Raw genomic sequence first — 22,336 nt, 5'->3', positions numbered from 1 at the left:
TGTACTTCCCAAGCGCTTAGTACAGTGCTCTGCACATAGTAAGTGCTCAATAAATACGATTGATTGACTGACTGCATTTGAGTCATGTTAACAGTCAGAGGAAAGGGAAGTGGCTTGGTTTAGTTTTAAAAGACCGGCCCTGAATCTTGAAACTAAGTAAGCGGAGGCCACCAAAATCCCTTGGATGATTTCTGGAAAAGCCAAAATGAAGATGATGATGGTATTTGTTAAGCGCTTAACTATGTGCCAAGCACTGCCCTAAGCCCTGGATGACTTCCAGGTGGGTTTGAGAAAAAATGAAGGCAGTTGGAGAAAGTCACTCAGCGATTCAAAGGATAAGCCTTGAAAAGGGGTTTAGATATAGATCTAGACCGTGAGCCCGCTGTTGGGTAGGGTCCGTCTCTATATGTTGCCAACTTGTACTTCCCAAGCGCTTAGTGCAGTGCTCTGCACACAGTAAGCGCTCAATAAATACGATTGAATGAATGTAAACCGAAGTCATTTATTTTGGCAAGTGCTTCCGTTGGAATACTTTAGAAATCATCGAAGCAACTTGAGTTGAAGTTGCACAGCCTGGAGTTTCATTTCTTCACTGCATCAGAAGTAACGCGCTAAGTGTAGAGTTCTGTGATGGAGGTGGCGTCTGCTGCCCTGGTCTGAAATAATAATAATGATAAGAATAAGAATAATAAGAATAATGATAATAATGGTATTTGTTAAGTGCTTACTATGTGCAAAGCACTGTTGTGCTGGACAAGTCTAAAGACCATTGTTTCCAAGCCCGGCACAGCTTTTCATTCATTCATTCAATCTTATTTTTTGAGCGCTTGCTGTGTGCAGAGCACTGTACTAAGCGCTTGGGAAGTCGGCAACATAGAGACGGTCCCTACCCAATAGTGGGCTCACAGTCTAGAAGGGGGAGACGGACAAAAAAATAGAACTCCTCCCTCTGTAGGAGCCAATCCTGCCAGAACCTGGGAAGAGGGAGGTGAGAAAGAAGGGCCCTCGAGCTGGCAATTGGTGTATTGAATTTTTGGGTGATATTCTAGAGGAATGTAGAAAACTCCGGACAGTAGATTCATGATGGACTCTGAGAAGGGAAAAATTAGGGATATTAAAAAAACAATTCTAAAAGATAACAACGTTCAGGAAATCAGCTAGGCTTTTCAAAGTATCCTCTGGTGCCACTGCCTGAGGTAGAATCCCAGCTTAAATGGACATTACTCAGATTCCTTTATAAATAATAATAATAATAATGGCATTTGTTAAGCGCTTACTATGTGCAAAGCACTGTTCTAAGCGCTGGGGAGGGGAAACGAGGTAATGAGGTTGTCCCATGTGGGGCTCACAGTCTTAATCCCCATTTTACAGATGAGGTAACTGAGGCTCAGAGAAGTTAAGTGACTTACCCAAGGTCACACAGCAGGCGTGGCGGAGCTGGGATTCGAACCTATGATCTCTGACTCCAAAGCCCGTGCTCTTTCCACTGAGCCACACTGCTTCTCCGGGGCATTGCTTAAGGGGTCATGAGATAGTCTACTATTTCCCTTATCTGTAATTCATTTTAATGTCTCTCTAGCCCCATAACTTTGAACTCCTTGTGGACAGATAATGTGTCTACCAACTCTGTTGTACTCTCCCAAACCCTTAATTCAGTGATCTACGCACATGGAGTGCTCAATAAATACAGTCAATTTATTGATGAAGTTGTGATTGTAAATAGCTTTGAAAAGACAGTTTTAAATAAAGATTAGCAAGAATATTATAGTCTTTTTTTTTAACCTGTCAGCCTAGAACACATCAGCATTTATGTAAGTTTGATAAAGAATTAGTAGGGAAAATGATGCCTAATAGCCATCCGTGGAAGAGGAAAATCAGTTGGTTTAGTTCAATACATGAGTTTATTTTATGTAATTATAATTTCAAAGTATTGTCATAAAATTATGAACATGAAAGTCATTTTTTTTTGGTCTGGTCCTGCAGGAAATAGATACTGTGAAACTGGCAGCAAACTTTGGAAAACTTTGCACAGTCCCTCTGGACAGCATTCTTGTAGACAATGTTGCACTACAATTTTTTATGGGTAAGTATATCAATTCGGTTAAAGCAGAGGTTTGCAAAGAGTTGTAGTAATACCAATTTTTTTAAGGCTCAGGGTCCTCACTGACACTCTTGTTTTCCTGTTAGGGACATTCTTTTTTTCTTGCTGATTGCTTTGAAATAGTTTTCTGCTGTATCATGTGTTTGCATTACACAACTCGATAGGACAGGGAAGAGTTTACCAGAAAGCTTCTGACAAGTGGCTGTGAATTGGGAATATTGTTTTATGCAGATGAAAGGATCTTATGGAAACGTACATCGGTCCTTCATTAACATTTGAAAGGGAACTAATTGCAAGTATTTAAAATATACCTACTGGAAATTTAAGCAATCCGTATTAGTTCCCATCTTGTATGATTGTATTATACTTTCCCGAGCACTTAATACAGTGTTCTTTCCACAGTAAGCATTCAGTAAAGAACATTGATTGACTGGCTTGCTAATGACCACTAAGTATCAGAAAAATGTCAGAAACAAGTGATGTGCAAATAGTTTTTTTAATTATTATTATTACTGTTAATAACGACTGTGGTATTAGGCACCGATTATATGCCAAACACTGTACTGAGCACTGCAGATGAGAGACCTGAGACAGTGAAGTGACTTGCCCAAGATCATAAGCAAGTAAATGACTGAAGTTTGAAGTGAAACAAGCTTGAGGCTCTTACTTCTTCTCCAGCACCTTGATTTCACCAGGTGCGATAGGATAGGAGCCTCACAGTATTTCGTGTGTTCCCACCGGAGACAGTTATCGACAGATTATTTTTGGCTCACGGTAGGGTTTGTGGGAACACACCTCCCCTGTCACAAATACCATGCCGTAGGTGAAATAGACTGAAGCAGGAATATTCAGTTTCCAACCTGCTATCAATACAGTGCAATGTATAACTTAATATTGTAACAAAATCAATAAGGTTACTTTTGCAGGTGGTTGTCTCTGAGATGTTTTAGTTCTTTCAAGCATGTGAAACTGACCGATGGAAAACCCTGTTAACCCGGGTTTGTATTTTTATTCCATTTGCTCTAAAAAAAATCTCCCACTATAATGTGGAGGGTTTATCAATTTTCCTTTTATTGTTCTTCCCTGTTTTCCAGATTATATGCAGCAGACTGGTGGCCAAGCCCATCTCTTCTTCTGGATGACAGTGGAAGGCTACCGGGTTACAGCCCAACAGCAGTTGGAGGTGTTGTTAAGCCGTCAGAAGGACGGAAGACATCAGACTAATCAGACCAAAGGCCTACTAAGGGCAGCTGCTGTAGGAATTTATGAGCAGTATTTATCAGAAAAGGTGGGACTATGTTGTAAAACAGTATTTTCTCATCTATCAGGCCTGGAAAATTAATCAGATTTGAGTTCTGCTTGAATTTGTTAAAGTTGGTAGGCTCTGAAATTTTGAAAAGTAGCTCCTTGTACTACTGTCAAGTAGTCCATTTTATTATTTATTATCAGTTTATTCTGTCAAGGAAAATGGATGTACTCCTTCATCGGGTGGTTCTTTAAATTATGCACTGACTTGTACAATAAGCAACTGTCCTAACTGCTTTGGAGAACTTATTTGCTTTCACGGCTTCAACTAGTATCTGTATACGGATGATTCCCAAGTCTCTATTTCTGGCCCTGATCTCACTCTCCTTATCTGCGATCTTGCCTTTCCTCTACCCTTCAGGACACCTCTACCTGGATAATCCCACCTTCACGTCAAACTTAACATGTCCAAAACAGAACTCCTTGCCTTCCCGCCCAGACCCCGTCTGTCACATCACTGTAGACACCACCACCTCCTCCCTGCCTGCCAAGCCTGTAAGCTTGGAAGCATCGTCAGCTAGTCTCTCATTCATGTATTCAGTCTGTCGGTTCTACCTTCACAACATTGCTAGAGAATGCCCTTTTTTCTCCATCTAAACTGCTACTACGCTGATCCAAGCACGTATCATATTCGCCTTGACTACTGTGTCAGCCTTCTCACTGACCTCCCTTAAGAAGCAGCGTGGCTTAATGGAAAGAGCCCGGGCTTGGGAGTCTGAGGCTGTGGGTTCTAATCCCAGTTCCACCGCTAGTCTGCTGTGTGACCCTGAGCAAGCCATTTAACATCTCTGTGCTTCGGTTACCTCATCTGTCAAATGGGGATTAAGACTGTGAGCCCCCCGTGGGACAACCTGATCACCTTTTAACCTCCCCGGCGCTTAGAACAGTGCTTTGCACATAGTAAGCCCTTCATAAATGCCATTATTATTATTATTCAGGTTCCTCATCTGTACAATGGACATTAAAAGACTGTGAGCCCCACATGGGGCAACCTGATTACTTTGTATCTACCCCAGCGCTTGGAACAGTGCTTGGCACGTAGTAAACACTTAACAAATACTGTAATTATTATTTATTATCCTTTCTTTCCCCATTACTGTGCTGCCTAGATCATTTTTCTAAAAGACGGTTCAGCCCACATTGTCCCATTCCTCAAAATCTTCCAGTGGATACCCGTTGTTAAGCGCTTACTATGTACCAGGCACTGTACTAAGCGCCAACCTCCTCCCTTAGATTGTTGTCATTCCCTTTCTCATGTCGTCCCTTTGTCCTGAACTCCCATCCCACTCATGTCCAGCAGACTACCTACCACTCTCCCCACCTTCAAAACCTTATTAAAATCACATCTCCTCCCAAAGGCCTTCCCTGACTAAGCCCTCATTTCCCTCACTCCTCCTCCCTTCTGTATCGTCTGTGCAGATGGATCTGGTACCGTGAAATACTTGATATTCACCCAATTCTTACTCCCACAGCTCTTCTGTTCATTTCCCTGGCTTATTTTAATGTCTGTCTGCTTCTCTGGATTGGAAACTCCTTGTGGTCTGGAACCAGGTGTGCTAACTTTGTTGCTTTGTGTATTCTCCCGAAAGCTTGGTACAGTGTTCCTAGTAAGTGCTTAATTCATACCGTTGTTTGGTCCATGGAGTGTTTCGGTAATGTGGAAGTAGAGGGAGAAAGATCTATCAGGGAAAGCCTTTTGAAGGAGATGTGATTTCAGAAGGGCTTGGACAGGGGGAAGAGGATTGGTCTAAATTCTAAATTCAGTCGCATTTATTGAGCGCTTACTGTGTGCAGAGCACTGTAGTAAGCTCTTGGGAAGTACAAGTTGGGAACATATAGAGACGGTCCCTACCCAACAACGGGCTCACAGTCTAGAAGCGGGAGACAGACAACAAGACAAAACATGTGGACAGGTGTCATCAGAATAAATAGAAATAAAGCTAGATGCACATCATTAAGAAAATAAATAGAATAGTAAATATGTACAAGTAAAATAGAGTAATAAATCTGTTCAAACATATATACAGGTGCTGTGGGGAGGGGAAGGAGGTAGGGCGGGGGGGGATGGGGAGGAGGAGAGGGAAAAGGGGGCTCAGTGTGGGAAGGCCTCCTGGAGGAGGTGAGCTCTCAGTAGGGCTTTGAAGGGAGGAAGAAAGCTAGTGTGGCGGATGTGCGGAGGGAGGGTCTACCAGATTGATCAATCAATCAATCAATCGTATTTATTGAGCGCTTACTGTGTGCAGAGCACCGTACTAAGCGCTTGGGAAGTACAAGTTGGCAACATATAGAGACAGTCCCTACCCAACAATGGGCTCACAGTCTAGAAGGGGGAGACAGAGAACAAAACCAAACATATTAACAAAATAAAATAAATAGAATCGATATGTACAAGTAAAATAAATAAATAGAGTAATAAATATGTACAAACATATATACAGGTGCTGTGGGGAAGGGAAGGAGGTAAGACGGGGGAGATGGAGGCGAGGGGAGATGTGAAGGGGCAAGCAGTTCCAGGCTAAAGGGAGGATCAATCAATCAATCGTATTTATTGAGCGCTTACTGTGTGCAGAGCACTGTACTCTGCACAGGATATGAGCAGGAGGTTGGTAGCAAGAGATGAGAAGGAGGCACCATGAGTAGGTTGGCACGAGGGGTGCGAAGCCTACCAGCTGGAATGTAGCAGGAGAGGAGGGAGCATGAGAAGCGTCGGGAGAGAGCTAAGTGAGTTCCTGATATTCAACGGACAGGAGTTTTAGCTTCCGTTTTACAGTTTTAGCCATTTTGGAAAGTTTAAACTCAGTGCTCTAGTTATAATTTTTCTCTTTCTTACAGGCATCTCCAAGAGTTAATATCGATGACTACTTAGTAGCAAAATTAGCTGATACTTTGAACCATGAAGATCCAACACCTGAAATTTTTGATGACATTCAAAGAAAGGTATTTTTTTTATTGACGCTTGACCCTTTAATTCCTTAAGGTAGTTGGGACTTCTTCTGAAGAGTCTGTCCGGGTCAGCTAGATTTTTCAGGAGTATTTTTAGAGAAAGAAATCCATAAATGAATATGATTTAAGCGTGTTGTGAGCAGAGAACGTGTCAACCATCTCTGTTATACTCTGCCCAAGTTAAATGCTCAGTAAATATCATTGATTAAGAAATCTTGTTTGAGGTTCTTATGGAGAAGCAGCGTGGCTCAGTGGCTCAGTCTCCCCCTTTTAAACTGTGAGCCCACTGTTGGGTAGGGACTGTCTGTATATGTTGCCAATTTGTACTTCCCAAGCGCTTAGTACAGTGCTCTGCACATAGTAAGCGCTCAATAAATACGATTGATGATGATGATGGAAAGAGCACGGTCTTTGGAGTTAGAGGTCACGGGTTCAAATTCCGACTGCACCAATTGTCAGCTGTGTGACCTTGGGCAAGTCACTTAACTTCTCTGTGCCTCAGTTCCCTCATCTGTAAAATGGGGATTGACTCTGAGCCCCCTATGGGACAACCAGATCACCTTGTATCCTCCCCAGCACTGAGAACAGTGCTTTGCACATAGTAAGCGCCTAATAAATGCCATCATTATTATTATTATTTTTTTTTTGGAATTACTTGTACCCAAGGTCCGTCATTACCAATTGTGAAAACATAGAAAGCAGTTTTTAATTGAGAAGTACCATCACCTACTAGATAGAGTTCTCACTTGGTAGTCAGGAGGACCTGGGTTCTAATCCCAGCTCCACTGCTTCGCTCCTGTGTGACCTTGGGCAAGTTACTTAACTTCTCTGTGCCTCAGTTACCTCAGCTGTCAAATGGGCATTGAATCTGTGAGCCGCATGTGAGACAGGGACTGTGTCCAAACTCAATTGCTTGTGTCCTCCCCAGTGCTTAGTACAGTGCCTAGCACTTAGTAAGTTCTTAATACCAATATTATTATTATTTAATTTTCTGATCCTGGAAAGGTGATGTCTAGACTGTAAGCTCATTGGGGACAGTGATCGTGTCTGCTAATTCTGTTGCATCGAACTCTCCCAAGCTCTTAATAACAGTGCTCTGCACATAGTAAGTGCTCAATAAATACTATTGATGATGAAAGATAAGATTTTTAAAGTAGTTACATATTTGTAAAGCGAGCATCTGTAGAAGCTGCAAATGTTTACCAATAGCCAAGGGCAATGTTTTCAAAGTCAGTCATCATTCCAAGATATATATGTTGAACTTGTAAAATGTCTAAATACCAAAAGGCCGTAAAAGATAGTGTAGCACATGACAGTCACTCACACACTCTGTAAAGTGCAATGAGAAACAGTGGTTGGCCTTCATAGATCATATTCTATTTGTAACTTCTCTTTTTAGTAGCCTGCTCTGCTGGATAATTGTAGATAATCTTCAGTATGTGCTACTACTTTGATTTACTTCATTTTTTTCCCCATCAATCATTTCTCAAATGGTGATCTGTAACCTGATTACCCTTGTCTCTTGTCAACTGTTGGAAAAGTTTGCCGTTACTTGTCAAATTAACACTTCTAGTATTCCTACACCGACATGGAAACCAAGGAAATACTTGATGTGTGATGATGAAACCAGGATATGAGTCCTGCTCGTTAAATGCGATGCTAACGACAACGATAATAATTTATTGAGCATCTGCAATGTGTTAAGCACTGTTTTAGATACAAGTTAATCACGATGGAGACGGCCCCGTCACAGATGGTGCTTACGGTCGAAGGGGGAGGGTTTATGGACAGCGAATCCCCATTTTGCAGATGAGGGAAACTGAGGCATAGAGCGAGTAAGTGATTTATCCAAGGTCACCCAGTGGGCAGGTGGTGGAGCCGGGACTCCAACCCAAGCAGAAGCAGAGTGGCTTTAGTGGCAAGGTAACGGGTTTGGGAGTCAGAGGTCGTGGGTTCTAATCCCAGCTCTGCCAAATTGTGTGACTTTGTGCGAGTCACTTAACTTCTCTGTGCCTCAGTTACCTCGTCTGTAAAATGGGGATTAAGACTGGGAGCCCCACTTGGGACAACCGGATTACCTTGTATCTGCCCCAGCTCTTAGAACAGTGTTTGGCACGTAGACAGTGCTTAGCAAATACCATAATAATAATTATTATTATAATTATATATATATATATATATGTATATATATATATGTTATTATTATCATCAAGTCCTCTGAATCCCAGGCCCATGTTCTTTCAACGAACTTTTCAGCAGTGTAGTAGCTTGCAGTTGAGCTTACACATTGGCAGTTGTATCATTAATTGTCACTTTTGTGACCATGTGGTTTCAATTCAATAAGGTATACGAGTTGATGCTGCGGGATGAAAGATTCTACCCTTCGTTCAAGCAGAATGTTCTTTACGTGCGTATGTTAGCGGAACTGGATATGTTGAAAGATCCTAGTTTTAGAGGCTCAGATGATGGTGATGGAGGTGAGAAAAATTTACTTTGTAATATAAATGTGCTTTCTGTCTGGAGATATTCCAAACTAAGGAAAACTAACGCAGTTTTGATGCTGAACGGTTTATAGTGCAACTTTTAAAACTCGATTGTAGACGACATCTTAAAATTTCTAAATTAATAAGAGTTTAAATAACCCACTGAACCATTTGGTAAAGTGCCCAATGAAGAATCGTGTTTCTGGTCCATTGTGAATGATCTCTTGTATCTCTGGGTCATTTTTATTCTATAGTTTGCCCTAAATTGTTGAATTCTAACTTTGTTCTTTTTTATCCCTCCGCCCTGCCTTTTCAGTCTTAATATTTTTTTCTTAATTGTTTTGAGTCTTTTAAAAACCTTTTAAGGTCTTAATGTAGCATTCAAATGATTGGCGTCATCTTCATCTGTAGATATTTAAAATACAAAGTGCAATTATTCTTCATTTCTGAAGGATATATACGTGCGCGCACACACGCAGACATTAGCAGGTATATTTCCAATCTAGGTGTTTGGCATTCTTCCTGGCTTTGACTGCTATAGTCGTGTCTTCAGTAGTCTGATCTCATGTCATGTCTTGCGATTTTATGAGGTTTTCTATGATTAGAACGGCTTCCTCTTCAAAAATAGAAGGTGTGTCGAAGAAATTATGGAAATATTGAGCATACAGTGTTGCATATTTTTCAAGGGAGTACTGTTTATTCAAAATTTTGTCAAATGTTTTGACGTGCTCCCCAAATGAAATTATTTTTCATAGCGGGTGAAATACCTTCTGGTATTTTGAATTGGATCGTAAAATACATTTTTTCCAAAGTTGAAATATTTTGCTACTTCACATCCATAAAGTTCAGATGGGTTGTAGCATAAAACCTCAAAAATTGGCATGTAACCTTTAAGGAAGGGTATCAACTCAGTTGCAAATAGGATTCTAGTCACTTGTTCCTTATTCTGGCAAAACCTCCCCACAGATTTGACCTTAGTTATTATAAAGGTCTTTTAAGATATATCAGTTAAAATAGGGTCAGTATAAAATGTAATCAAAATGACACCATGCAATAAGACTGGCTGACAGAGAACACGGTAGAAGAGTTTTAAAGATAATTTTCCAGTGTCTCCTGAATACTCTTAGACCTCGTTTAAAGAGAGTACCTAGTAAAAGTAGTGCTTTTGAAAACTATTTTATTTTCCTTTTGGCCATTTGTCCCACACTTCCTATTTTAAAGTGTGCACATTTAACTTGGGGTTTTGGAAATGTAATTACACACTGCAGGAACTGTGAATGCCACTCTGCCCATAGGATCATTAAAACTCCATTCTAGGGAATGTGTAATATTATTCTGCGAATTCCACAAGGCCGCTTTTTAAATGAGTAAATATGCATATAAAACTCTATAATGCCGCTATTCTTTTTCTTAGCATAATGTTCTGGAAATGAACTCTGTAATGCCGCTATTCTTTTTCCTAGCATGATGTTCTGGAAATCACGTCTTTTTGGGCTGTTACTCTATTTCTTCTTCCGTTTACAATGCTTCCTTGCGATGTGTCAGAAGTCATGTACATATATGAATTTGCTGCCAATCATCCGCCCTTCCGCATTCTTCGATTACGAACCCATTGGCGGCCAGAGACCGTGTCTTAACCTCATCTGTGTATTTAGTAGTAGTGTTTAGTAGTGTTTTGCACAGTAAAGCACTTAATACTATTAGGGCTTCTCCTAGTAGGAGAATCATGTGGTCCCAAATTCTGCCCTTTGATTCCGATATTCCCTTTGTTCTACGACTGAGGCAAATTGTCTGATAATGCTCTAGCCAAGTTTTCCTCGGAAAAGTAGTGCCAGATGTTATTTGAAGAAAATAGTGAGTTTTTTTTTAAAGAAATGTTACACAGTGTAAACGAGGTCAAGCAGCGTGGCTCCATGGAAAGAGCCCGGGCTTGGGAGTCGGACGTCATGGGTTCTAATCCCGGCTCCGCCACTTGTCAGCTGTGTGACTTTGGGCAAGTCACTTGACTTCTCTGAGCCCCAGTTACCTCATCTGTAAAATGGGAATTAAGACTGTGAGCTCCACGTGGGACAACCTGATCACCTTGTATCCCCCCCAGCGCTTAGAATGGTGCTTTGCACATAGTAAGCGCTTAACAAATGCCATCATTATTAATGAAAATGTAACCAAATTAAATATTCTGGTTGAAGATTACATTGCAATCTAATTTCTGTACTTTGCAGTTGAAATTGCATCTTGATCAGTTTCCCTAAATCACAACTGCATGTGTGAGCTCCCATTTGGGACGCCTGGCCGTAATGCACGATCTGTAAATTTGTAAAGTCACTTTGGTCGGTAGAGCACTGCCAGGTTGTCGTCCTGTAAGCAGTGGAAGGCGTTTGTTTATGAACTAGCACCGACCAATTAAGACAAGCAAATCCCTATTAAGGACACAGTGGGTTTAGAAAAGTGCACTTTCATTCATTCCTTCATTCAGTCGTATTTATTGAGCACTTACTGTGTGCAGAGCACTGTACTAAGCGCTTGGGAAGTCCAAGGTGGCAACATATAGAGACGGTCCCTACCCAACGGCGGGCTCACAGTCTAGAAGGGGGAGACAGACAACGAAACAAAACATATTAACAAAAGAGAATAAATAGGTACAAATAAAATAGGGCGATAAATACGTGCAAACATATATCTTAATGATCAGTCAGTGATTGCACTTTAAAGTCGGGTCTTAGGTCTGTGATTTAGACATGAAAGAGTTTGGCAACTGGTTTGTGAAAATTTGGCTCATCGCCTCTTAATGCGGTGTAATCAGGATAACCAGTTATTACCCCATATGTCCTAGTTTACAGACGTTGCAAGTTTGTTCCTCAAGGAACTGCGTATCCTAGTTTGAAGTAATGCATAGTTTAAGGAGCGATAGGCTAATGGCAAGGCGGAGAAGCAGTGTGGCTCAGTGGCAAGAGCCTGGGCCTGGGAATCAGAGGTCGCGGGTTCTGATTCCGGCTCTGCCGCTTGTCCGCCGTGTGACTTGGGTCAAGCCACTTCACTTCCCTGTGCCTCAGTTACCTCATCTGTAAAATCAGGATTAAGACTGGGAGCCCCATGTGGGACAAACTGATTACCTTGTATCTACCCCAGCGCTTAGAACACATAGTAAGCGCTTATCAAATGCTATCGTCATCATGAATAGGTGCTTCCCCACAGCACCTGTATATATGTATAGATGTTTGTACATATTTATTACTCTATTTTACTTGTACATATCTATTCTATTTATTTTATTTTGTTAGTATGTTTGGTTTTGTTCTCTGTCTCCCCCTTTTAGACTGTGAGCCCACTAATGGGTAGGGACCGTCTCTATATGTTGCCAACTTGTACTTCCCAAGCGCTTAGTACAGTGCTCTGCACACAGTAAGCGCTCAATAAATACGATTGATTGATTGAATGCAGTCTGCATGATTAGCCAAAGTGTTGGAAACAGTTATCAGATGACCAGTTTTCCTACCTGAGCTGCAAGTTGTGGGTTCTGCTGCTTCAGTTCTGCTTCCCTTCCTTTTACCGCCACTTGTAAAAATAGCCCAAGCCCTGCGCTGGCAGTTTTAACTCGCAGGAATTTCAGTCTTTTGAATCCCATTGCTATTAAAACATAATGTAATGGATGAAAATCGGTTAGAAATTTCGACGTACCAAATGAAAGCTTTTGAAGTGATCTCAAAGAATAAGGAAAACGACTATTTCGACTTTTATGTATTTAGTGCCATCTTGTGGTTTTTCCACCGGCGGGTTTCCGAGACCTCTCGCTGGGGGGGATTCCTCCGTTCAGTCATCAGATCATTCGCTTGTTAACGGAATCTTTTCCTCTCCCCCTTCTAGACTGTGAACCCCTTGTTGGGTAGGGACCGTCTCTATATGTTGCCGACTTGTACTTCCCAAGCGCTCAGTACAGTGCTGTGCACACAGTAAGCGCTCAGGAAATACGATGGAGTGAATGAATGAATTTAGAAAGTGCTTACTCATGCCAAAGGCCGGGTTAGATTCATTAATTTTTCAGCCGTATTTATTGAGCCCTCTCTGTGTGCAGAGCACTGTACTGAGCGCTCGGAAAGTACAATTCGGCAACAGATTGAGACAATCCCTCCCCAACAACGGGCTCACAGTCTAGAAGCGGGGAGACAGAAAACAAAACAAAGCAAGTAGACAGGCATCAAAAGAATCAGTATAAATAAATAGAATTAAAGATATATATCTGTATATATATATATAGATATATTACCTATTATTAATAGTAATATAATTGTATTATAATAATGTTATTTATTATCTATCATTATCCAATATATTATATATTACTATAGATTATATATATATATATAATGATATATACACATCATTACAAAAATAAAAAGAATAATAAACATGTACGTAACAATAATAATGGCATTTATTAAGCGCTTTCTATGTGCAAAGCACTGTTCTAAGCGCTGGGGAGGTTACAGGGTGATCAGGTTGTCCCATGGGGGGCTCACAGTCTTCATCCCCATTTTACAGATGAGGGATCTGAGGCCCAGAGAAGTGAAGTGACTTGCTCAAAGTCACACAGCAGACAAGTGGCAGAGCTGGGATTTGAACCCGTGACCTCTGACTCCAAAGCCCAGGCTCTTTCCACTGAGCCATGCGGCTTCTCTACTAAACACTTTGGAAGTACGATAATAATAATAATAATGATGGCATTTATTAAGCGCTTACAGTGCAAAGCACTGTTCTAAGCGCTGGGGAGGTTACAAGGTGATCAGGTTGTCCCACGGGGGGCTCACAGTCTTAATCCCCATTTTACATATGAGGGAACTGAGGCCCAGAGAAGTGAAGTGACTTGCCCAAAGTCACACAGCTGACAATTGGCGGGGTCGGCAACATAATAGTCCCCTTCGATTGCCATTTAAATTATTAAAGGGAAAATCCAAAATCCGTTTTAAAATGATCACCTCTGGGAATAACAGCGTTTCGTTGAAAAGAATCAAACCAATTTTGGGAGCAAGCTGAGTTGCAGGAGTTCACGTGAAAAACAAAATTTTCTTCCTGAAGATAATTTTTCACACATCACAAAAAATTTTATTGGTAATTTGCTCTACTCCGACGAGGCAAGAATAACAAAGTAAAGTAGCGCTGATGTTTCCTGGTGGACTTTAGTGTGGTGTTTCCTTCATGCCTATGGTATATTAGTCCACTTAATGTGATATTATAAGCTTAAAATCACAAATTAATTGCCCACCAGTGCATGAATACCCCGTTCTTTGCTAGCTGCAGGTGCACACACATTTTCATTGAAATGTTTTGGTAGGGAAACCTTGGGGGCTTAGGGATTTGGGGTTTGGGTACATGCCACAGGCTCTCCATATTTCTTTTATGTTTTGTCATGTTTCAACTGACGTGATTTTTATATCTCGTGCATGACCCTTAGATACAGCACCGGTTAGAAAGCACTTTCTGCATTCTAAATCGATTTCTTTTTTTCCACAGAATCTTTTAATGGATCCCCTACGGGCAGCATAAATTTGGTAAGTACTGTAGACTCTAAATATTATGGTAGTGTGAAAACAGTTTCAAGTGCTAATATGTAAGCTTTGTTTCACAGCAAAACTACTTTTTTCACAATTCTCCTTTATTTTTTCCAAACAGATTATGCGATTATTTTTGTTTTTACAAGTATGCGGCTCCAAATGGCATTTGTTAAGTGCTTACTATGTGCCAGGCACTGTACTAAATGCTGGGGTGGCCCAAACTAATCAGATTGGACAAGGTTCGTGTCCCTCAGGGGGCTCAGTTTTTGTCCCCATGTGACAGATGAGGTAACTGAGGCACAGAGAAGTGAAGTGACTCATCCAAGGTCATACAGCAGACAAGTTGGGATTAGAACTCAGGTCCTTCAGGCTCCCAGGCCTGTCCTCTATCCACTGTAGGCCATGGTGTTTCTCATGAAAAAAAGAAAAAAAAAACATTGTGCTCTACTTTTTTTTTTTACTAAATGAAGTTCCTTTGAACCTCGAAGATATTAATTTACACTTCAGAAATAGTTTTCTTTTCCATGTGGTTCTGAAGAATTTTCTTATTTCAAACATAGAACTGATGTTTGAAAATAAGAAAATTCTTCAGTAAAACTCACAATGCAGTTCTGTGTTTGAAATAAGAAAATTCTTCAGAACCACATGGAAAAGAAAATATATATATATATATTTTATAGAAGACTGGCAAAATGATTGTACTGCTTTTTTAAAGAGCCAAAAGTCTTTGTGTTCCAGTTGGAAATTGGATATTAGAAAATTTTGGAAATTTGCGGGAATCAATTTTCAGTTTCTCTGAAAACAGTGTTGTGTCAAGTTAAACTTAAATGAATTTCCCTAGTAGAGTTTTATTAACATGGACTTGTGTTTACGCCTCTTAAGTGTATGCCTCTCAGTTTGATTTTTAGATGGTAATATCATTAGATTATAAATTTGTTAAAGACCGGGACTGTGTTTTGTTTCTCTTTTTGCTGTCCTAAGCACACAGTATAGTCCCATGCACTCAGGCACACAATAATAATAATAATAATGATGGTATTGTTAAATATTTACTACGTGCCAAGCACCGTTGTTCTAAGCACTGGGGTAGGTAGAAGTTAATTAGGGTGTCCCACGTGGGGCTCATCTTAATCCCCATTTTACAGATTAAGTAACTGAGGCACGGAGGAGTTAAATGACTTGCCCAAGGCCACACAGCAACAGGTGGCAGAGTTGGGATTAGAACCCACGATCTCTGACTCCCAAACTCATCAAATTTTTAAGTAATTGATGTAGGTCTTTATTGTGCAGGATATGATCTATTTCAGTTCCTCTTTGTGGGAAGTTCAGCTTGTAAAATTGACAATACTGGGAGATGTCTTTTGTGTCCCATAAAACTTAAAATATTTCGATTTTTTTGAGTGTGTGTCTACCGGAAAGTAGCGGCTGGGAGGGAGGGTAAGGAACGGGTGACCAGAGAAGTGAAATGAGAGAAATGGTAGATTAATGGCGGCAAGAGGAAAAAAGACAGGGAAAATAAGTACCATGGGAAGTGCAGTAACAGGAGACAAAAGACAGATATACTCTCTTTCTTTTAACATCCCGGGTCATCTAAAAGCACAGTTAGCCCTGTTTGAACCATCTTGTGGCCCTATCTCCATATTTACAGAAAAGAAACTTCTAAATTAGGGTGATGTTGTGTTTGTTTTCCAACTGGATAAAAATCTGGAACAGCCATATCGAGTGAAGAAACAAGTAACCGCAAAACCTGTCACTTTAGTTTTATGGGAAAATATGGTATTACTTCCTTTCTATAAATTGTTTCCAGGAGTTAATTTGCGATGAACACGTGTCGTCATCTTGTATTTTTTAAAAAAAGGATCAGTACAGAAAACATGGAGGAAGCATTCCTGATGACGCATGATATAATGGACCTCCAGATGCGGAGGAACTTTTTACTTTGCGTGGTTTGTGATCGCTGGTGTGGTGCTTTTGCAGGTGTTTGAACACTAACAGATTCGTTTTCCCTGGTCCTGTTCCAAATCTGGAATAAATGCCACCTCAAATAATACAGTTCCCTTGTGTCACTCATTTATAACAAGTAGAACAGTCTGTGACTAGGGAAAAGGTGCTGTTTAAAGTCAGTGACTTGCAGTATTCGTTACTCATTTCAGGGTATGGACTTCAGAGATCTGTCAGATGAGGTGGAGCTTTTTTTGCACCTAGCTATATTTTTCTTTGTAGAATTGCAATTTGGGTGGTTTTAAAAAACGATTTCATAATTCAATCAATCGATCGTATTTATTGAGCGCTTGCTGTGTGCAGAGCACTGTACTAAGCGCTTGGGAAGTACAAGTTGGCAACATGTAGAGACGGTCCCTACCCAACAGTGGGCTCATGTTTCAGTGCATTTGGCCAAGCACATCTCTTAGCACAGTTAAAAGTCTGTTACTCTCCTTTAGGTTTTACGATTGATCAAACTTCTATTTTCGGAGTTTTACAACTTAGCTGTTAAAGTATAATAATAATAATGATGGCATTTGTTAAGCGCTTACTATGTGCAAAGCACTGTTCTAAGCGCTGGGGGGGATACAAGGTGATCAGGTTGTCCCGCATGGGGCTCACAGTCATCATCCCCATTTTACAGATGAGGTAACTGAGGCTCCGAGAAGTTAAGTGACTTGCCCAAGGTCACACAGCAGACACGTGGTGGAGCCGGGATTCGAACCCATGACCTCTGACTCCAAAGCCCGTGCTCTTTCCACTGAGCCACACTGCTTCTCTTAAGTCTACTCCTGTGTATTTGGCATTGTCATTACTAATCCAGTCAGTTGTATTTCATTCATTCATTCGGTTGTATTGAGCGCTTACTGTGAGCAGAGCACTGTACTAAGCGCTTGGGAAGTACAAGTTGGCAACATATAGAGACGGTCCCTACCCGACAGCCAGCTCACAGTCTAGAAGGGGGAGACAGACAACAAAACATAGTAACAAAATAAAATAAATAGAATAGTATTTGAGTGCTTACTGTGTGCAGAGCACTGTATTAAGCGTTTGGGAGAGTACAGCGTAACAATACAAAGACACATTCCTTGCCCACAACAAACATACAGTTAATTTTAGTTACAGGACGTTAGAAATGTATTTGTCATAAAGCGTGGCCTAAGGGGAAGCGCTCTCATCCCTGTGAGTCAGAGGACCTGGGTTCTAATCCCAGCTCTGCCACTTGCCTGCTGTGTGACCTTGGGCAAGTCACTTAACTTCTCTGTGTCTGCTTATCTGTAATATGGACATTAAATTCTGCTCCTTCCTACTTGGATTGTGAAGCAGATAGAGAAGCTGCGTGGCTTGGTGGAAAGAGGACGGGCTTGGGAGTCAGAGGTTGTGGGTTCTAATTCCGGCTCCGCCACTTATCAGCTGTGTGACTTTGGGCAAGTCACTTTACTTCTCTGTGCTTGTTACCTCATTTGTAAAATGGGGATTAAGACTGTGAGCCCCATGTGGGACAACCTGATTACCTTGTATCTGCCTAAGACTTAGAACAGTGCTTGGCCATCAATCGTATTTATTGAGCGCTTACTGTGTGCAGAGCACTGTACTAAGCGCTTGGGAAGTACAAGTTGGCAACATATAGAGACAGTCCCTACCCAACAGTGGGCTCACAGTCTAAAAGGGGGAGATGGAGAACAAAACCAAACATACTAACAAAATAAAATAAATAGAATAGATATGTACAAGTAAAATAAATAAATAAATAGAGTAATAAATATGTGCAAACATATATACATATATATGGGCACATACATATATATATATATATATGTATATATATACACACACACACATATATATATATATATACACATATATACAGGCACATACTAAGCACCTAACAAATATTATTATTATTATTACGAGCCCCGTATGAGACAGATATCTACCCCAACACTTAGTACAGTGCTTGGCCTGTAGTAAACACTTAACAAAAAACTTACTTATGAATTATTATTAATCATTGACTGTTCCCCAGGGTTTCATAAAAAAAAGCATCTCTAAAACAAAATGTTGAAGTTCAGACTGGGGTGCTTTCAGTATTTGTAGTAAATTGTAATGACCAGATTACAAAATGCGAATGAAATGTATTTATGAAATTGGAAATTGAATGTTTACAAGTTATTTTTCATCGTTTTTTTTTAATACTTCTATTTAAAAGCTTCAAAATCTTTAAAATTCTGTGATAGTGGGCCCTTATTTCTTTACATAACTTTAATTTTATTACGGGAAATATATTTTGTAAAGTGATACAGAAATTTTTCACATAATTTCCAAGGAGCCATGACCATCGCAATGTCATGATAGTTTCTCCTCCATTGTACTTACGTTTTTCCAAATGAGAACATTGTTGGAAGGGATTTTTAAAAGAGCAGCAGTGATGCAGGACTTCAGTAGACGGCATCGTTTCTTCTAGAGAGTCTATCCATCACGAAAAATGATAATATAAAACTAAACCCTGGCTATTAATGGAGTCTTCTGTGGGCTCTCCTTTTTTCAAGTGTAAGTGGGTTTTTATTGTGCCCCGAGCCACACTCATATTAAGTAATTTTTTTAATAGCATTTATTAAGCGCTTACTATGTGCAAAGCACTGTTCTAAGCGCTGGAATTGTATTTGGTTTCACGAAATTCCCAAGATTAATTTAGACTGTAAGCTCTTTGTGGGCAGGGAACCTGTCTGCTAATTCAGTCAGTCGTAGGTATCGAGTGCTTATTGTGTGCAGAGCACTGCACTAGATGCTTAGGAGAGTACCACATAACAGTATAACAGACACATTTCCTGCCCGTTCTGCCAAGCGCTTAGTACAGTGCGCTGCAGGTAGTAAGTGGTCAATAAATACCAATTCATTCATTCAGTCGGCTTTATTGAACGCTTACTGTGTGCAGAGCACTGTACTAAGCGCTTAGGAAGTACAAGTCGGCAACATATGGAGATGGTCCCTACCCAACGGCGGGCTCGCAGTCTAGAATGACTGATTGATTTGTTGTCAAAAACACAGTTTAACTTTGGAGAATGCTTTGTGTCAGATCAATGGCTGCGCTTCATCACTTCACAAAATTGCTACCGTTAAGTAATGAGTGAATTACTTGAAAGTGTTTATTTTGCCACAGCTTTGTGCAGAGTACTGTACTGGGTGACGGGAAGAAAACGACAAGCGAGGAGCGTACAGTCTAGCCGGGCTCACTAGCACCTAAATAAGGGGGAGTAATAAGAGTAAATGAAATATGCATAGGAGTGTTTATGGGGTTTGTGGTAGGTTAAATGGCCAGGTGGTGCAGGAAGGCTGAAGGGTTGGGGAGATTAGCAGTTATTCAGGGAAGATCCCTTGGAGAAGGTCTGTCCGTCTTCGAAGGCTTTTGAAGATTCCTTATCTTCAAATAAGGAATGATAATGATGTTTAAAAATTTAATGGACAGCGACGTTATGGTCATTGGTTGGTAGTGGTTGTGAAGAGGAAAAGAGTTTCAGGCAGCGGAGAGGAATCTCCCAGGAGATCAGCGGCGTGTGGGAATGTCGGGTGGGGGGAGTAAGGAAGGGGAGAATATGACAAAGGTGGTAGGTCAGCTTGATGGGAATGAGCTGCGGTGAAGTGGGAGAAGAAAGTGGATAAGCAGGAAACAGAGCTGACTGACAGCTGTTTTATCTCTGTTAAGCAATCTGTGGAAATAAAGGCTGTAAAATACAATGGTGTGACAGTGGCGGCAAGGGCTGCTGAGAAACGTCATATTATCTATTCTATTTATTTTATTAGTATGTTTGGTTTTGTTCTCTGTCTCCCCCTTCTAGACTGAGAGACCACTGTTGGGTAGGGACTGTCTCTGTATGTTGCCAGCTTGTACTTCCCAAGCGCTTAATACAGTGCTCTGCACACAGTAAGCCCTCAATAAGTACAATTGATTGATTGATTGATTATTGTCCACCTGCATGGATGTCCTCAAAGTCAAAGTTGACATATCTATTTTCCCTTTCAATAATCCTCTATAGAATTTTTGCTTGCGAATAGGCCCAGTTTAAAAACGGAAGTATTGATATTTTTGCCGCCTCAGCTTTCTCGGGTTTCGAACCTGCACCCCTTGACCTTTAAGATCCTGATGTTTAAAAATGTAACGGACAGCAACGTTATGTTCATCCTAAACACACACATTTCACGATTTGCAAATTTTAATGATGCCCCCCTTCATCTTATGTCTTCTTAGATGGGATTCGTCTTATTTTTCACTCTATGTGACTTAATCAGTTCTCTCCCTCGTACTTTACCTTCTGAACTCCTACTACAACCCAGTCCACACACTAGGCACCTCTAAGGCCTACATAGAATACGTAGAATCTCCTCTATCCCATCTCCGACCCTTGCCCACATCTTCCCTTGGGACTTCCACCTTCATATTCAATCGTCTACCACTCTCCCTACTTTCAAAACCCTTCTGATATCACATCTCCTCCAAGAGGCTTTCCTTGACTAAGCCGTCATGTCCCCTGCTGGCCTTCTCCTCTGTTACCTGTGCATTTTGCCGAATACCCATTCGATTACCTGTGCACTTCAATTCTCACCCCAACCCCGTAGCTTTTTTGTTCACGTCTTTCAATCCGTAGTATTTATTGAGTGCTTCCTATATGCAAAACACTGAACTGAGTGCTTGGGAGAGTACAGCACGACAGAGGCGGTAGAAATGAGCCCTGCCCAAAATGAGCTTATAGTCTGGAGGAGAGGATGGACATTAAAATAAACTGTGGATATGAACAGAAGTGCTGTTGACCTGAGGATGGGGTGAATATCAGTTCCTTAAAGGATGCAGAGCCATTTGCTTAGGCAACATTGAAGAGAGAGAGAATAGGAGAACAGATGGTTTAGTCGGGGAAGGCCTCTTTGAGGAGATGTGATTTGAATAAGGCTTTGAAGTCGAGGAGAGTGATAGTCTGTTGAAAATGGAGGGAAAGGATCTTCCAAGCCAGGGGCAGGATGTGGGCAATTGGTCAGTAGCAAGATAGATAATATCAAGGTACAGTGAATAGGTTAGTATTAGAGGAATAAAGTGAATATACTGGGTTGTACTACTACTACTACTACTACTAATAATGATATTTGTTAAGCATTTTTGTGCCAGGCACGGTACTAAGCACTGGGATGGATGCAAGGTAATTGGATTGGCTACAGTCCCTGTCCCATGTGGGGCTCACTGTCTCAATCCTCATTTTACAGATGAGGTAACTGAGGCACAGAGAAGTTAAGTGACTTGCCCAAGGTCACACAGCAGACGAGCAACAGAGCCAGGATTGGAAATCAGCAAAGTAGGATAGGAAGGAGGAAGGTGACTGAGTACTTAGAAGTCAGTGGTGAGGAGGCTCTTGAGTCATGGGGAATTGCGGATTGAACTTTTTTTTTTTTTAGAAAAAATGATCTGGACAACAGAACGAAATGTTGACTGGAGTGTGGTGAGGCAGGAGATGGAGACAGCAAGGAGGTTAGTTCAGTAGTAAAAAGAGGCTATAATAATAATAGTAATAATGGCATTTGTTAAACGCTTACTATGTGCAAAGCACTGTTCTAAGCACTGGGGAGGATACAGGGTGATCAGGTTGTCCCAGGTGGAGCTCACAGAATAAATCCCCATTTTACAGGCAAGGTAACTGAGGCACAGAGAAGCTAAGTGACTTGCCCAAGGTACACAGCTGACAATTGGTGGAGCCAGGATTTGAACCCATGACCTCTGACACCCAAGCCCGGGCTCTTACCACTGAGCCTTGCTGCTTCTCAAGTGCAAAGTGCTGTGAGTGCTAGGATCAGCATGGAGGTGAAAGGGTGGATTTCAGCAATGTTGTGAAGTTAGGACTGACAGGATTTGGTGACATTGAATATGTAGATTTAATGAAAGAGATGAGTTGAATATAATACCACATTTTGGGTTTTTTAAAATGGTATTT

General features: G+C 41.0%; 1 protein-coding gene across 2 annotated transcripts in view; it reads left to right on the top strand.

Annotated features, from left to right (window-relative positions):
- The window catches only part of SNX13 (sorting nexin 13), a 135,776-nt gene that overhangs the window by 78,113 nt on the left and 35,327 nt on the right, over positions 1-22,336 (top strand). For both annotated transcript variants that reach the window (XM_038759615.1, XM_038759604.1), the window contains exons 12-16: positions 1,984-2,083; positions 3,196-3,389; positions 6,239-6,343; positions 8,694-8,826; positions 14,341-14,378. In XM_038759615.1, the coding sequence (XP_038615543.1) occupies positions 1,984-2,083; positions 3,196-3,389; positions 6,239-6,343; positions 8,694-8,826; positions 14,341-14,378 (570 nt within the window). The remainder of the gene's footprint in view (positions 1-1,983; positions 2,084-3,195; positions 3,390-6,238; positions 6,344-8,693; positions 8,827-14,340; positions 14,379-22,336) is intronic.

The sequence above is a fragment of the Tachyglossus aculeatus genome, chromosome 2 (genome assembly GCF_015852505.1).
Source record: "Tachyglossus aculeatus isolate mTacAcu1 chromosome 2, mTacAcu1.pri, whole genome shotgun sequence".
Taxonomy (NCBI): domain Eukaryota; kingdom Metazoa; phylum Chordata; class Mammalia; order Monotremata; family Tachyglossidae; genus Tachyglossus; species Tachyglossus aculeatus.
Note: the sequence above shows the minus strand (reverse complement) of the source record. Positions and strands in the feature narration are given on the sequence as shown.